Source organism: Aptenodytes patagonicus, chromosome 5 (genome assembly GCF_965638725.1).
Source record: "Aptenodytes patagonicus chromosome 5, bAptPat1.pri.cur, whole genome shotgun sequence".
Classification (NCBI taxonomy): Eukaryota; Metazoa; Chordata; class Aves; order Sphenisciformes; family Spheniscidae; genus Aptenodytes; species Aptenodytes patagonicus.
Genome location: NC_134953.1, coordinates 27,960,744 through 27,977,351, shown reverse-complemented (window position 1 = coordinate 27,977,351; position 16,608 = coordinate 27,960,744). Strand labels below are relative to the sequence as shown.

Below are 16,608 nucleotides of genomic sequence, written 5' to 3'. Positions count from 1 at the left end.
GATACTAAATTGAATGGTGGTAGGTCCACAGTTTATTGGCTCTAGATGAGAGCACCTGCATGCTGGGCAGCTCCCAAGCTATCTGAGATGCACAGTCAACACCACTGGTAATTCACTTCTCAGCACCGTAAAAAAACTCCATTATTTTTTCTCTGTATTTGATGACATTGCTTGCTGAAATACAGTATCCATTTGAGCTGCTGCGTATCATGGTATATACAAAGTATGCAGCATTAAGAATTAGAATACAGTTGAAGATCCTCTGCTAAATGCCAGAAACTTTATGTGCATTTCTGCACTCTGAGAGGAGGAAAAAGAGGGAATGATGAAATCTGCACGCAGTGAATCTCCGCTAATAAATTTTAAATATTTATTTTAAGATTCCTCTATGTGAGTCTTCTCATTTCAATGAGAATAAGGTTTTGCATATATGCATGTATGAGAACTGAATGGATGTCAGATGAAAAAATAGTCTTGGTGAGTAAAACCAACTTGAAAATCTCACAATCAACTGAACACGGACTATTTTCTTAAGTTACTGTTTTCACTGTGACGATAATAATTGGCATATATACACAATAATAGTCAGGAAAGTAGAGATCTGATCATGTGGACAAGCAGAACTCTCAAAATAAAAATCCAGGGGAATGTCTGGCAATATTACAAGATGTTTAGTTTACATTAAGCATAGTCAGATGATATTAAAAAATTGTAACTCACATATACTCACATTTGTTAAGCCTATATTTGCATCCTGACATCTGGACTCACTGGGAGGAGAAAGTCCACATACGTTAAGGGCATATATGGCAGTTTCTTAATAATATCCCCCTACATTTCCCCTTTTTCTGAAGCGGTGTATTGTGAGTCAGCTTACAGAAGGCAATGGCATTATTTTGGAAAGTGAGGTCTGGGACATGAGAGGTGATATTACGTATGTTGTAAATTAATTTTCAGATAAATAATGCAATTCTTAAACAGAGTTAGTGGCATAGGAGGAAGAATCTGCTGGTTGCATGATTCCGCTTCTGGCTTCCAGCAGTTAAACTGTGTTTGAAAATCGGCTTACTGTACAGTCTGCTCATGTTTTCCCAAGAAAATAATTGTCAGTGGGATGCCATATCACTGTGAATGGGAGGGGAACACTGCTGTGAATTCTCATGAATAATGCACAATATGCCCTTGCTATAGCTGAGACTGGTAAGAGCTCCTCACAACTTGTCCTATCGCCTGAAACACTGGTTTTAGCCCTCATTCTTCTGCTCTTCTATGCTTTTCGCTGTCTGTATCAGGAACCTGCTGCCCACAATACTGCTACAGCATGGGTCAAAAATCATTCACTTGATAGGATAGTTTATGGACAACTGTTAAAGAGAGAGCTGGAAATAGAGCATCCAGTTACTGCACAATTTAGGCACTTCTTCCCACTGAAATCAACAGGAATCAAGAACCTAGACATCTCTGTAGGTCTAAGGCAGGCCTGCAGAACGTATGTGCCTACCTACATGCAGGATAATCAGTGCTGGCACAATGGCTCTGTGTCACCCTGCAGTCATAAGACAGCACACTGAGGCTTGTGCTGGCTGACACTTCCACCCCTGAAATTCTGTCCTCCTGCAAAAAGGTGAAGTTATTATACCTTTATGCTCGGTGCTCCCAGATTCAGTTTCTCCAGATGACCTGAGATGATGTGATACAGTTATGCTGTCTGAAACTGCCAGTCTGTTCCCTGCAACAAGATGGAATAGGAATTAGGAGTCCCGATAGCATCCACATTCTGTCTCACACATAGCTGCATGGTATGTGCTGTGACAGACTGGTCCACATGAAGAGCAGCAGTAGGCTTTTCCTCTCATTCCTAGCACTCCCAAGTGACATGTGTAGCTTCAGTAAAAGAGTTTTTTGTGATGAAACTGAAAACTGAATTCAGATTAAACTCCACTGATCTATGTGGGGTGGTATTATTTTACGTATACAAGCTACTGTAGGAATGTGACAGTAATTGTTGAAATCCTTTTATGGTGCACAATATTCTTGTTAAAAGTGAATTTATATGCTGCACAGTATTTGTTGCACTATAGTACTTTTTAGTGTTTCATTTTTGGTTAACATGGGTTGCCTCTTTAAGAACACTTTTTGCTACTTTAGTGTATATTTGAGACAAAGAACAGCCTGTGGGATATTTTGCTCTTGTACCCAATGAGTAAAAGGCCCTGCTTGTCTAAGCACCAAGAAAGGTCAAACACAGATTTCAAGAAAGCAAGCATCATCTTCAGAAACACAAGATTAGTGTTTGTATGAGACTGCATACAACAGGATTTCCTCAGCAAGGTATTGAACCTTTCACCCCATATTGAAGCTTTTATTACTTTGCCTCCCACCCAGCTCAGCATTTTGCATTTTGTACTGTATTACAAAGTCTTTGGAACAGGGAATATTTCTTACTATGGGTTTGTGTACCGCATTGTACAATGGGCCTCAGTCTTGTTTGGATCCTCTCTTGAGACTTTCTGTGTTAGGGTCCAAAAGCAGATTACTCATAATGAATTTGCAATGCAAATTTGACAGCACTCTACTAGTCACACAAAGTATAAGAATTGAAAATTGTTCAATAGTCCAAACTATAATTCAGTCATTTTGTACTGAAAAATGAAATATTTTAAACATATCTTTTGAAGGATAGATAGCTTATACATAGTTGCAGTCTGTAGTCCAGCAGAAGTACTGATTTGGGGAAGATAAGGTAGATCCATGACTGTATATTAAATCAGTCTGATCTATGAAGATGTTTTAGAACACCTGCTAAAAATACTCTAATAAAACACCACAATAATTAGAGCAACACGATAGTATTAATCTCATAATGAAATACTAAGTGTTATGTATTTATATTTCACAGGATTAATTTAAATCTGGAAATCAAGCAGAGAAAGCTACAAATAAATTCCTAGATTCCTTGCAATGAAAAGGTACGACTTTTAAAAACTCATTAGGAAAGTTCCTAGAAATCAACTTTTAATGTAGTATATTGTTATTCTAATAATGTATTATAATGAAACCCTTATATTGATAATTTGGAATTATATTAAGTGGCATCCATTGTCTTTGAAACAACGTGGTTAAAATCATCCGTTAGGATAGCTTTGTTGGAGTCAATGGATTCACACAAGGAATTAATTTTGATGGGCAATATTTTTGTATGGATCAGAGCTTGTGCAAGCTTGTAGAAAGTTTCATATTAATTGTACCAACCTGCGGTAAGTTCTGCATTTGGATTTTGCCTCAAGTTTCACAAGTATATTACATTCTCATGAGAACCCAACACACCTCTGGATTAATGCTCAACTGAGTTATGAATGTATAAGAAAATTTGGAGTTGACTGATATGCACTATGAAGAAAAGACGACTGTGTTTTGGGACTTCAGGGGGAGGGAAATCCCTGCTATTGAATGTGTTCTTGTAAAAAATCTGGGATTCATCAATGCAAGTAACAATATGGTTTTGTTTTTAATGATGTGCCCTCTTAATAAAAATACTTTTATTTTCTGATAAAATTACAGAATACTTCATCCCAATGCATTTTCTGTAATACAGTGTATTTCATCCTATATCAATAACATGAAAGATTCCCAAATTAGAAAATCTCCTATAATGCTGGTGTTCATTACACCTAGAATGCCTTATTTTGCTAACTTGTTATATGAATACACATTAACAGTGAAAGAAGAGTCAGTTGGGAGATGTAGTCTTGCAATAAGAATCCTGTGTAATAGAACTTGCTTTAGAATCAATACAAAATTGGACTTAAATTATCTGAATGACAAAGAAGCTACTCCTTTTTGTCTCTCTGGCTGCTTCACCAAATAATCTCCAGCCTACTGAAGCCCTCAAGAAGTCACTGTGAAAGTGTGAAGGTTCTGAAATCTTGCCTTCTGTTTCACAACTCACTGAGATTGTAAAAACTTCTAGGCAATCCTGTCACTATGTTTGAACTCTATGTAGTACACTGAAGCAGAGAGCATATGCATTACTGTAACATTATGAACTCCACGATTAAGGGGAGTTACATGCTGTAACCAGGAAAGCAGGAATTAAACCTTTAGCATATATGGCTGTTTTAAATTTCTTACAGATTATAGCAACTTGATATTATTACATATTCTTTTAATTCTCTTTTCATGAGAATCTTGTGCAAACTCTATACTTGCAACTGAAATAGATTGCTAATGATTGTTTTATCTGATTGGTGTGATAACATAAAGCAAAAGACTATTTCAAGGAAGGAACTCTTAAAGTAGGATCATCAGGATGTCAGAAATCATCATTCAGCACACTTCCTAAACTACTGATATTTATAGAAGAGTTCTACGACTTATGATGAACTATGAGAAAATGAGGGCAGTGAGGGACATTACACGGCCCACTGCTCCAAATTAGAAGCCAGATCCACCATAACACTAAACTCAACTCTAATGATACTGGCACTGGGAAAGGAATAGGAAGAGAGGAGAAACTATATATTAAGGAATTTTTTTTTTTTTATCTGTAATTTAAAATGCTCATCATTAAATGACAATTTGAATATTGCTGATTTTCCAGACTTGCAATGCTAGGTTGTGGAAAACTTAAAAATACTGAAGATACATTTCTTCCTGGTAAATTAATAATACATATTATTACATTTAACTCTGCTTTAACTTTGTTGTCTTTTGTATAATGAACGCCACCGGTCACGATTAACTAATTTAGGAGTCTATTCCACTTCTAAGTATACATTTGTTACTTTTACTTTATTTGCCAGAGCACAGATCCCTTCTTAGTGATTAATCTATACATATTATATGGAAACACAGGCATTAGAGACGCTCAGTCAAGTCTCTAATTTCCACCTCTTCTGCTCCTCAGATGTTAGAGAGGCTTAAAAGTAGATGAAAGATTTGTTACCACCAGGTTCATCATGACATTTCCACCCCTTAATAAAGGTGAAAGTTCTAGGACTTTTCCGCTCAACTTTTTAAGAGCAGATAAAAGCAGAAAACCTGCTCAATCCAAGAGGTAAAAAGTCACGCCTCGTGCTCACGTGCGTGAGCGGACCTCAGCGGCCGACTTTCGGGGACCGATTCGAAATGACTTACTTAGGCACAATTTATTTTGGAACGAGCCAAGGACAACTACCTGCGAGGCTCGACACCGCCTGGGGGGCTGCGAGCGGCGGCCGGTCCGGGTGCTGCATTCCCGCCCCGTTACGAGGCCGCTGTTACCTCAGAGAGGGGCCGCCGACCCCCGCGCCGCCTCCCGCCGGCGGGCGCCCTGAGGGAGCGACCGCGCCCGCACGAGCAGGCTGCCGCCGCGCAGCAGGGAGCTTTCGGCCTCCCGCCCGCTTATGCACGGCGGTGCTTTGCTCGTCTCCCGCCCCGCAGCGACCTCGCGGGGCGGCGGCGGCGACAGCGCCCGCTGCCGAGCGGGATGTGGCGGCCTTGGCCCCGCCTCCGCCCCGCCCCCGCCCCGCGGGTTTGGCCCTCTCGGGCCGCCGTCGCGACCGGTAACGGTGTCTCCGCGCCCTCGGCGCCTTCCGCGGGGCTGCGCTGCCCGGGCGGCGGCGTCCCGGGGCGGCGGCCTCCCGCGCCTCTTCCGCAGCGGCTCGTGGAGGCCCCGGGCGCCGACCAGCGATGTCGGAGTCGAGTGGAAGCGGCGATTTCTCCTCCTCGCAGAGCTCGGGCGCGGACCGCGGCCACCTCTCGCTGCCGTCCACCTCGCGCAACGGCGCCGTGCCCCAGCACGAGCAACAACGGCTCTCGAGCCGCCTGCGCCCGCCGGCCTCCGGGGAGGAGAGAGAGGAGCCGGAGGCGGCGGGCGAGCAGCCCGGGCGGCCGGAGAGCGCCGAGGGCGCCGGCGATGAGCGCAGCAGGAGGATGATCCGGAACCAGTACCGGGAGCTCATCTACAGCGTGCAGCGTAAGCCCGGGGTGCGGCTCCCCTCAGGAGCGGCCCAGCCCGCGGTGGGGGCCGCCGGCCTGCGCCCGGCCCCGGGGCGGGCGCGCCTTTCCTCCGGCGGAGATGCCTCTTTGTCGGTCTGGGGGCTGCGAGTGGGTGCCGGGGCAGTCGTTTCAGTGCCAGGCTGGTAGCCTGTCGTTATTGTTTGAGGAACTCTTAAGCTTTCGTGGGAACTCCAAGTTCCTTGGCCTGCTGAAATTTTGGGCCTGTAGTTAGATCGAAATCTGTCTCCCAGGAAGCATTTGCATGCCCAGGGATAGCAAGGCTATGAGAGATTTACCTGCATGTAACGTGTGTGACTGCATCGATGCAGGGGAACTATCAGCTTTAGACCTGGAGATATACTGAAAACCTTTAATTTTGCATTCATGGTGTTTGAGCTTTACTTGGAAACTGCAGGTACCAGTATCTGCCTGGACCAGAAAGTTATTCTTAGGCTTTCCAGAAAGTGCTATGGGATTTTTAGCATCTCTCTAGATAGGTGTGTCAGTACTTCTCCCGTGTATGTTTGAGGTGTGCTGTTTTTTCTCGTGAAAGCACAACAATGGTTGTTTGAGTAAGCACTGCCAAATTTAGCATCATGTGGTGTTGGTTGTTTTCTGCATACTTGCTAGATTTGTAGGGTTGTTTTACAAGAGAATACAATGCAGTTTATGGATGACCCAGTCTGTGTTTATGCAGAAAAACAAGAGTGGTATGTCAGTGCATTGAGTATGATGTACATCCTTAAAAGCAGTGCTGTGAGTAGCTGTTCAGAATTGACCATCTGAAGGCCTTGTTAAATCATATGTATACCATTACGTATAAGTAACGGTGTTTGACATGGTGATCTTCGGAAATCACCAAGCATGCATTTTTGGGGGGTTTGTTTATTTCTTTCATGAAAATCCTTAATAACTTATGGGTAAGATGAATAACATAGAGAAAACTATGGTATCTGGTAGGTGCTTTGACACAGATATAGGTATTTTACTGGAACCAAGAGGAATCTGGGATCTGCTAACATAAATTCAACCATGTAAATCTTATTCCCTTGAAGTAAATGGAAAATTACTGCTTCAAACTGAGTTAATGCATAAACATTAGTAAAAATGGAGCTACATAATCTTGCAATTAATGTACTATAACTATATTCTGTATTTTTTTGTGTATGTTGGGCTATGAACCAGCCAGTTTTGATTAAGGTGTAAGTATGTATTTCTTGATGCTTCTATATTTAAGTAATTTAGGATTTCATTTGTGTCCCTTCCCCCCCAGAAAATCGTGAGGATATGCTGAGTTCAAAAAGCAACAGACTGACAGAAGCTTTGGAAGAAGCCAATAAACTGTTTAGTGGAGGTAAAACAAATTCTGTGGTCCTTATTAGAGGTGTTTGCCTGACAGTTGGCGAAGTGTGAGGCAATGATGCCTTAAACAAAAAAGGGCAAGAGAATGAAGTTGAGGTCCAAGTACTTTATCAGAATTATTAAAGTATAGCTTGAAATAGGTATGTTGAGTTGAAGAGGAATTGTTTGAATAAGTTGATATGAGAAAATAAATATCATTAGTGTTTATTTGCGCTTAGAAATACTCCTTGCTTTATCTTGACTCTGTAGAACAATATATGTAAGTAGTACATATAAAAAGATATTAATGTAGAGGGGTTCATTTCACTTGGAGAGATGGAAAACGTGTCAATGAAAAATGCATTTTATTCTTTAAGATAATGTGTTATTTTTCCATGCTTGCCTTTGTCAGTGTCATCCTCTCCTTTTCTCTCTCTCTTTTTTTTAATGCAAATATTATTATAAGGATTATGTAAGTAATTGTGTTAGAGGTCATTGCAACAAAATGATTTACAAAGCTCTATACCCAGGATAGTCTGCATGCTAAATTTTATTATTATATTTTTGACAATTTCATATTATTAACATAAAACCTTTTCTGTAACAGTTTCCTGTGCACGAGAGGCTGCGCTGGATGCCCAATTTCTTGTCTTAGCATCAAATCTAGGGAAGGAGAAGGCCAATGAGTTGCACTCTGAGATGACAGCATTTGATTCACTAGCATTTGCAGAAGACTTGGTAAGTTCCAGACTCTGAATTTGCCAATAATTTTGCTAGAGGTTTGCCCTATTTTTTACAGAATCATAAAAAAAAAGCCTCAGATTGTCAGTCAGTGCATGACAGTTCTGATGGAATTTAACGCTCTTATGAATTTTCTTTGATTAACTTTCAGGTTAGTGTTGTTAATTGTTTTGAACTATGTATTAAGCATTTCCAATATGCATAGGGGAAAATCTAACTTAAAATGCAGACATCCCTCCCCATTGTTGCTTTGCTGCTACTTTATCACGCTTCAGTCAGTTTGTGCTCTTAGGGTAGTCTTGCGCACTTCTTTTATACCCACTGTTTTGTAGTTTCCCAGTAGCTTAGTATTTTCTTTTTTCTGTACACTGCTTCATATGTTTTTGGATGGAGTTCTCAAGGCCCTGTGTTACTGACATGAAATGGGACTTTGGATTACTTGCATGCTTTTAGACTTGACATGTTTGTCTCTTTGTACTGTGACTGGGTGGAAGAGTCAGTTCAGAATAGCTTTGAATTAGACTTATTTTTTTTTCCTCCCTGAAAATTTTCTCTTATGTTACAGTATATTAATAAGGAGTCTGAGTCTTTGGTCAAGTCTAGAGCTCTGCAATATAAAAAAACATCAAGTTCAGTTGTTTTACTGAAGTTTTTCCTGGCGAAGTCTGGATTGGTGGATGCAGGGTTGGGCCAAATAAGTTGTTTTATGGTATTTGAGGAGCTAGGCTTCCTGGGATTGTGTGGTGTTCAGAAACTGGGAGACGTCTTAGCTTTGTAGTGCAGTTTAAGTAATGCTTTGCTACTTCAAACATCACTGAAATTCTATTGGAATATAGACAGTTCTGTTTACCTATAGCTCTTCTTTTCATTGCTTGCTGATGCTTGCTGACCACAAGAAGTCTGTATGTGAGTGTTTTTCTGTTTTCACAGTATCTTCAGGAAAGTCTAAGTTCTTCTGCTAGGTTAATATTTAATATCACTGCATGACAAACACCATAATATGGTATTTCACCATTACGGATCTTTCTCTAAGTGAATTTTCATTGCAGTTTTTTTTCTTTTGTAGCTAACCTTCATGGGTATAAATCGCATAGAAGAAAATGGTAGTGATTCTGAGGGCATTTCAGGTGGCTATTTACCTAGTAATGCCTGGCATAAACTGGGAGAAGAAACAGAAAAGTACTTCAGAAGAGCACCTTCTTTTCACTATATGTAAGTTTATTTAAGGAAATAGCATATAATGCAGCACAAGCTAATGGCTTTAATTGATTCTTATCTTTAATGCCCTGGGCTTGAATAGAGTTTATTCTCGGGTCACAGAGTGTCAACAAGAACTTCTGTGTGGTCTCTGTTTTTATGGTACAGTGAACTTCTTGTCTCCAAAACGTTTCATAATATTTCTCTCTTTGATGTTGATTTGGCTTGGCTACAAAATAGTATCACTTGTATCTAGTAGAGATAGCAAGGTATTCTTGATGTACCTGTTTCAGACCAAAGCCAGTAGAAGTGATCCTCTTTCCTTTAAAAGGTGACTCTTCCCTCATCTTTCTCTCCCTGTACAAGCTGCAGCCGGAATCATGAATAGAGGAACCTTTCCCTGTCCCCCCCTGCCCTTTCCCAGACAGTTATGGAAGATCAGTCCGTCGGGGTCTATATCTTCTACCTGATGATTGTATTATCGTGAAGAGACCAACAGTTCTTCTTGTACATCTGTGTTAATGGGTTGTCTTTTAGAATCTTGTTTTCTGGCTCTGCCTTCAGAAGAAATCACCTGATTACTGGCAAGTGGCCTTATGCAGAATCAGTGTCATCTCTCCTTATGCGTAGGCAACCCATTTAGTAGGAGCCTTTTTAGCTGCTTTCAAATGACCCTTAGTCACCTGGCTTTAGACAATGCTCCAATTTAAATCTCTCATAAAGTCAGCCTACAATAACAGGATCTAGTCCAATTAAATTATCAACAGTAGAGCTGATAGAATATTATTCAGTTGTTTATACTTTTACACTTGTTCCACCCCCCAATAAGTATCACTATAATTGTAAGAAAGTTGCTGAATATAATAATTTGATCATACAATATCTGATATTTAATGTTGGATAGCTAATTGAGATATTTCAAACTTACATTTGCACTTTCAAGCTGTAAGCTCTAAACGAGAAGTACATTTTCCAATCATTTTTATGGTCTTAAGACAAAACTGACTGCAAGAAAGACTTTTTTTTCTCATTAGTTGCATTTTGACATCTTAAGTAATGATGGGCTCCTTTTGATGGAGGATGTATGAATAGCTGCGAAGTGTTAATTTTTAAAAATAAAATGTAGATCTCAGTTTAGGAAAAGAACTACTTATTTCTGACTCCATCTATTCTTATCTGAGGCCTGAGTTATTTTTTTCATGGTCAGTCCGTGACTTCTGAAATTGAGCAGTCGCAACTCACCCAAAATAGGGAAAAATATGTGCTGCAGAATTTTTGGGTACCTGCTGAACTAACTTGAATTGAGTCTCAATTCACACTCTCTCCTTTAGGCATCTAACTTGGTGGAGGTTCAAGGCAACCAAAGTTAGGAGCCTAAGTTCCTTATATAGTCAATGGAGAGAGGTAAGCACTTCAAGAAAGTGCCTAAATCTAGCACGTATATTACACTCACATTGTTTAATGAGAAACTTTGGATCTTTTCTTAGTGTACTGAATGTTCTATTGATTGACTATATTTTAAAAATTTGTGGCTTTTTTTTTTTAAAAAAAAACCAGCTTACTGCAAACCTGAACTTACAGAAACTAAACAATAAATGAAAAAGAGAGAAATATTGTATGGAGAGAGTTTTCAGGCAGAAAAGTTTGTAATAAATTAAAATGGAGATATTGGAGGATATATTCTGTTTCATTTCTTAACTAGTTTTAAGAAAAGTAGATTTAAAGTTTTCAGTTTTGAAAAAAAAGTTGGAATAATTGCATAAAATTTTATACATCTGTTGATAATTCTGGTATGAGGCTGCTGACATACGTTGGGAGCAACTTTTGGGGATGGCTGTTTACAGAAATCTCTAAATGTGATGAGGCTTTATTTTTAGATATCAGTCATTACTTTGCACTTTTATCAGGAGATCAACTGCTCAGTATATAGGTTTCTTAACATACAATGTAAAACATATTTCCATATATATGTTATTTTTATTTCGGTTAGGTTGGGATCTTTCAAGTCTGATCCTCCTGTACCAAGGCAACGGATTGAGAGGCAGAAAAAGGCTACAGGAAGAGAAGAAAAACGGGCAATGCCTGCTCAGGTTTGTGAAGTGTTATCTTTATTAACGATTTGTTAGTTATTACAAGTGACTTTTAAATCTTTCTGTTCAAGTTGTTTTGGGTTTTGTAGTTACGAACTGTGTAGTACTAAAGGATTCAGACTTCATTATTAGGCTTCTTGATTTGTTTTGTGTGGACTGCAGTATTTCACTGAGTGGAAGGAAATAGGATTTACAGACTGATTTCAAGTTCAGAAATAGGATTTACAGACTGATTTTTCAAGTTCAAATTATCTTATTTGCTCTGATGCTCCTTGCTTTGAAAGGAAACAAAAAAAGAACATTACAAAAAAACCCATCTTTACATTAGCGTGTTTTCAACTTTTATTTAAAAAGTGTCTAACAGTGTGTGGCATTTGCACAGAAATGCGGTTAACAGCAGCAACCTAATTAGCTCACTTAACCACTGTTTTCCCTGCTTTCTGTTTCCCTATTCTTTCAGTCTTACTCTGGCAGAAAGGCAAAAGTCTGAGAATACTTAGAGAGGCTTACATTTGAAACTTTGAAAAAATAAACCATGTTGCTATGGGGAACCTCTGGCTGATAATGCCAGTACATAGAGGCAAAATGTTGAGCATGTCTTTTTAAATACAGCCTACTTCATAATAATCCAAATAGTGATAGAAATTATTCTGATACAGTTTGTACTGGGAAGAAGAGGAGCTGGAGGGTTTGAGAGAGTTGCTTCTGGAAGTGAGTGACTGCTCTTTGTAATTTGCTTAGGTAAACACTGACGATCACTGATGTTAATCTGTGTTAGATACATAGTTATGTGTGAAAGTTTCTGTAGCTTGCTTTATTGCAAGGTAGTCAAAGGGAAAGCGGTGATTAACAGGAACAGCAAACAGTTACTGAAGGCTGTACTTGAAAAGTGAATTTGGTACCCTGCTGATGGCAGTACTTGAAGGACGATTTGGAGTACCCTGCTTTACAGATAATGAACAAATCTGTAAAATCACAATAATTGTCTCCTTTGACCATGTCAGACTTCGTGCCATGACGTTTCTTACACGTAAACTTAGGTGCCTTTTCTGAAAAAGAGTTAAAGATCTTAATGAACTGCCCTTCTATGCCTATAAAACTTCTTCAGTAAACTCACAGACTGTGTACCACTAGGAGTAACCCAAGAGGAGACCTGTAAATAGGCTCAAAACAGACAAACTGTGACCTTTCAGTTTGATACTGTAAAATGGGAATTAATTCCTAAAGCACTTTGTAAGTTGTCTCATGTTTGCATAAGTGTGTCTGTAACTGCATGTGTGGCGTAGAGAGAAGAATTTATAGTATGTGTTCATAAAAGGCCCTTTTCATATTCTTGTCTTACAACGGTGGTTATTTGAGGTGAAACTATGTTTCTTTATTCCAGTTAAAAAAAATGGAGGAGTCTCATCAGGAAGCTACAGAAAAAGAAGTAGAGAGGATCTTGGGATTATTGCAAACTCATTTTAAAAATGATCGTAAGTATGATTCGATTAAGCTTTTAAAGCATTAATGTGAGGAAATGAATACACTTAATCTTCCACAGTTAAGAGTGGTTAAACTATAGAAACAAAATTAGGTGGAGTTTGCAAATAGAAATCTTAATGTTGAAGAATATATACTATTTTTTATGAACACTAATCAGTTGCTGTTTGATTGCAAAGTAAATTTGAATCCTACCCTCTCCCTCTTATTAGAGCGTGCCATGTTGTAGAAGGCAATCAAATAGTCACTGCGTATGTGTATGCGTGCGGCAAAAGATGGAAGAAAATAATATTCTCTAGAAACTTTGTTTCTTTCTGCAGGCAACTGGGAATTCGGCATTGTAACTGAATTGACATAAACATTCAGTTAGCTTTTAAAAGGAGTACTGACTTGTGTTTACATATATTAGCTCTGTGTATACTACCTGGGTGTGGGGTTTTTTTGTTTTTTTTTTTTAACAAGCCCATTTTTACCTCTCTAGCTGATACACCTATTTCCTTCTTTGATCTTGTGATTGATCCAAACTCTTTTGCACGCACTGTGGAAAACATCTTTCATGTGTCCTTCATTATAAGGGTAAGGCATGACATGTTCTTCAAATCTTATTTTAGATATTGGAATTCTCTAGAAATATTGATTTGTTGTTTTTATGGCTTTAATATTGACAGATTAGGATTTAAATATTAGGAATCCTAATTTGTTTCTACAAACAGTCTATGATATTTTGGTAATTGAATAAAAAAGAAAACAGAGTTGACTAATTTTTTTTACTAGATTTTTCTACTACAGTCAATTTACCAACAAAACAATAGTGAAATTTTTGCTGTCAATACACTTTTTGAAAAGGGATTCTAGCTCACATTACTTTAGATCATAGAAGAGCAGTCATAGAGTATAGAAGAGTTACTGAGGTTGTAGAAAGTATGTCAGTGCAGTGTTTTATGTTCTCTTCAAATCTGTAGATTTGCACTTCAAACTATACTTTGTCTAATAAATAAAACGAGTTTGGGAAAAGGGAAAAACTTACAAATATATTTTGACTAAGTTCAGGTTTATAGTGAATAGTGCTGTGATTATGAAGGGTTAACTCAAATATATTTAATGAATAGTAATGTTTTTTAATAAATCAAATTTTCTATAATCCAGCAGTTATCAACTGTCCAATATCAGCTGCATTCTTTATGAATAAGTGCTATATTTAAATAATTTTTCTTATTTGGTATGCCAATTAAGATTCTTTATCAATATATGTACCTGTTTATGATTATGTAATATATTAATTAAAAATATGACATCTCAGTGCATTATCCTAATTAGAAAGTTCTAATTTCTGAAACTTTAAATCCTACTGTCTTTTAGGATGGTTTTGCAAGATTAAAGCTGGATGACGATAAATTGCCAATAATAGGTAAAATCTAGCTTTAAAAGCCTATAATTGTTTTTTGTTACAACAGTGAAAAGTAGCTACATCTTATGTGTTCACAAAGTTTTAGGTATATTTTTAGCTGCAAGAGTAGAGATTTGGGGATATGCAGTGAATTGTAATTGAAGGCATGAAGAGATTTATGAGAGGAACTGAAAGGATTGAGTCTTCTTAAATAACATAATATAGAAAAAGGCCATTATGCTGATCTATACAAATTAATTCTATTAATACAAGTAAAAGGTTATTGCCTTTCCTTTTAAGTGATGTTTTCAGTAATAAGTATATGAACATTATTACGCTTTGCTGAGAAAAGATATTTTTGTGTGCAAGAAGTCTCCTTTGCCTATCTGAGTTGGGAAGTGCTGCAACTTCAAAACAGTTGAAAAGGAAATGCCATCCTATGTACGAGGTCTTTGGCTTTCATTCCCACGGGATATCGATGGGATTAAGACTTTGGTGGGATTTCGTAAAGGATTAAATACTTAGGTCCTTCTGGGACTCTGAAAAATGTTAGTTTCTAGATTTTTAGGAGGCAAGACTAAAGAAATTTCTTAAGAAGCATATGGTGCAGGCTATTGATAGACACTAGCCTAGTGGAGCATGTATAATTGATTTGCTTTTGGTGAAGCTTTTGTGTTCCTGGAGGAAACTGACGTTACACGTGTAAAGAATATGAAAATACTGTATTTTGAACAGAGCCTTCAAAAGACAATGAGGGAAGAGAGGATGACCGTAGTGCTGGAGCACGGAACCAGGTTGTCATATCTCTGAACCATCAAGAATGGAAGGTATAATAGATAGCACTTGATACTTTTGATTCATTTTTTTTTTTCTTAAGTGTAAGAATGCATCCGAGAGCTGTGCTGTTATGTACTCTGATGAGGATAGATGTTCCTGTATATATTACCACTACATTTAATTTTATGGATTCCAGAACAATCACAAATCTAATGAATGCTTTTAACTGCAAGAAAACTGAGAATTGCGATAACAATTTCATCTTTGATCCTTGAAGCCTGGTCAGTTTAAGTGCTTTTAAGTTGCGCGGTGACTTGCCTTTACTGTTTTATTTGAGGACTGGATAAGTATGGAGTCTGTTTCTTCCCTTATATATGATACTTGCTTCTAGAGGCGAAGTTCTCCATACAATTTCCTCGCTGTTTGCTGGTTGTAATAAATCTTAGACAAAAAGTAGTTTTTAGTACATACAACTCTTCTCCTTTGTCCCTCACTCAGAATGTGCAGAAGAAACTTAGTAATTTGAAATAGTGCTTTAGTGTGAGAAACTTTATTACTTACCTGATGGTAACTGCAATTAAATTGAAATAGTTCAGCTCTTGTAACTTACGTACTCTTGTCATCTCTAACCAGGAGATTGTAGAAACATATGAAATAACAGAACCCATGATTAGCCCTCCTTGTCATAGAAATGAAGATGAAATGGAAATCACTTAATTCTTCAAGTAAGTTTGGTTTTGGTTTTTTTTGTTTTTTTTTTTTTTAATAAATCAAACTAAATAAGGATACAGTGCATGAGTTCCTTATGCATGTGGAAGAACTGCAGGGAAACTATCTGTGACTTATAAATGTAGAAAAACTATAAGCAGGGTAACTGTATAACATCTGGAACATTTCTATATTCTTGATATCTTCATGGAGCAAAATGTAATCTAGTCTTCTATGCAGTAATTAACTGAAAAAACCCTGTATTTTTACATTTGATGGTCAGTTAAGAGATATACTTGAGTTAATTTTTGGAACTTTATTCTTGTACTTGGAATGCAATGCTGTGAAGAATCATAGCTTAGTTTTTGTACTTTTTTTTTTTTAACCTACTGACAGCTGATGTTGTTAATAGAGTAGTCTGAAGAAGGACTTAGGGAGGCAGGAAGAGAAGACAGCCTGGTTCCCTCTAAAATCCTTTAAACGATAGGACTGAATTCTTTTATTGTCACAGTTGTTTGGCAAGTTCCAAATTTTAAGGCATATTGTCTTATTGTCTTCTCTTTTTTTCTTTCCCTCTAGGTGCCTTAAAGAAAATATTTTAAAATGTTTCCTTCAGAAAAGATTTTATATGTATATATTGTAAAATTAAATTTATTTTTATTGGAACGTCTCGACACTTTATATAAGATGTCTTGTTTATACCTGTCACAGGGTTATTACCATATACTTTCTATTTATTATGGCTTAGCTTACTACTTCGTATAAAGTTTACTGACACTTAGAAGCTTTCATAAAAAGGAAATGCTATCCCCCTTCTTTCATCCCTTGTCTCCCCAATAACAGCCTGCAAGTGGAATTTACATGGTTAACAAGATTATCACAGCAGAGGTGGTTATCTAGATGATC

At 38.0% G+C, this 16,608-nt stretch overlaps 1 protein-coding gene across 1 annotated transcript; it reads left to right on the top strand.

Moving 5' to 3' along the window:
- Positions 1-5,595: 5,595 nt before the first annotated feature.
- NSMCE4A (NSE4A component of SMC5/6 complex) lies at positions 5,596-16,376 on the top strand. Its single transcript, XM_076338137.1, has 11 exons — positions 5,596-5,956; positions 7,253-7,333; positions 7,928-8,058; positions 9,128-9,273; positions 11,249-11,348; positions 12,733-12,823; positions 13,312-13,406; positions 14,190-14,238; positions 14,953-15,044; positions 15,628-15,719; positions 16,282-16,376. Exons 1-10 carry the CDS (start codon positions 5,671-5,673, stop codon positions 15,709-15,711), a joined length of 1,155 nt encoding a protein of 384 aa, XP_076194252.1. The 5' UTR covers positions 5,596-5,670; the 3' UTR covers positions 15,712-15,719; positions 16,282-16,376.
- The last annotated feature ends 232 nt before the right edge of the window (positions 16,377-16,608 follow it).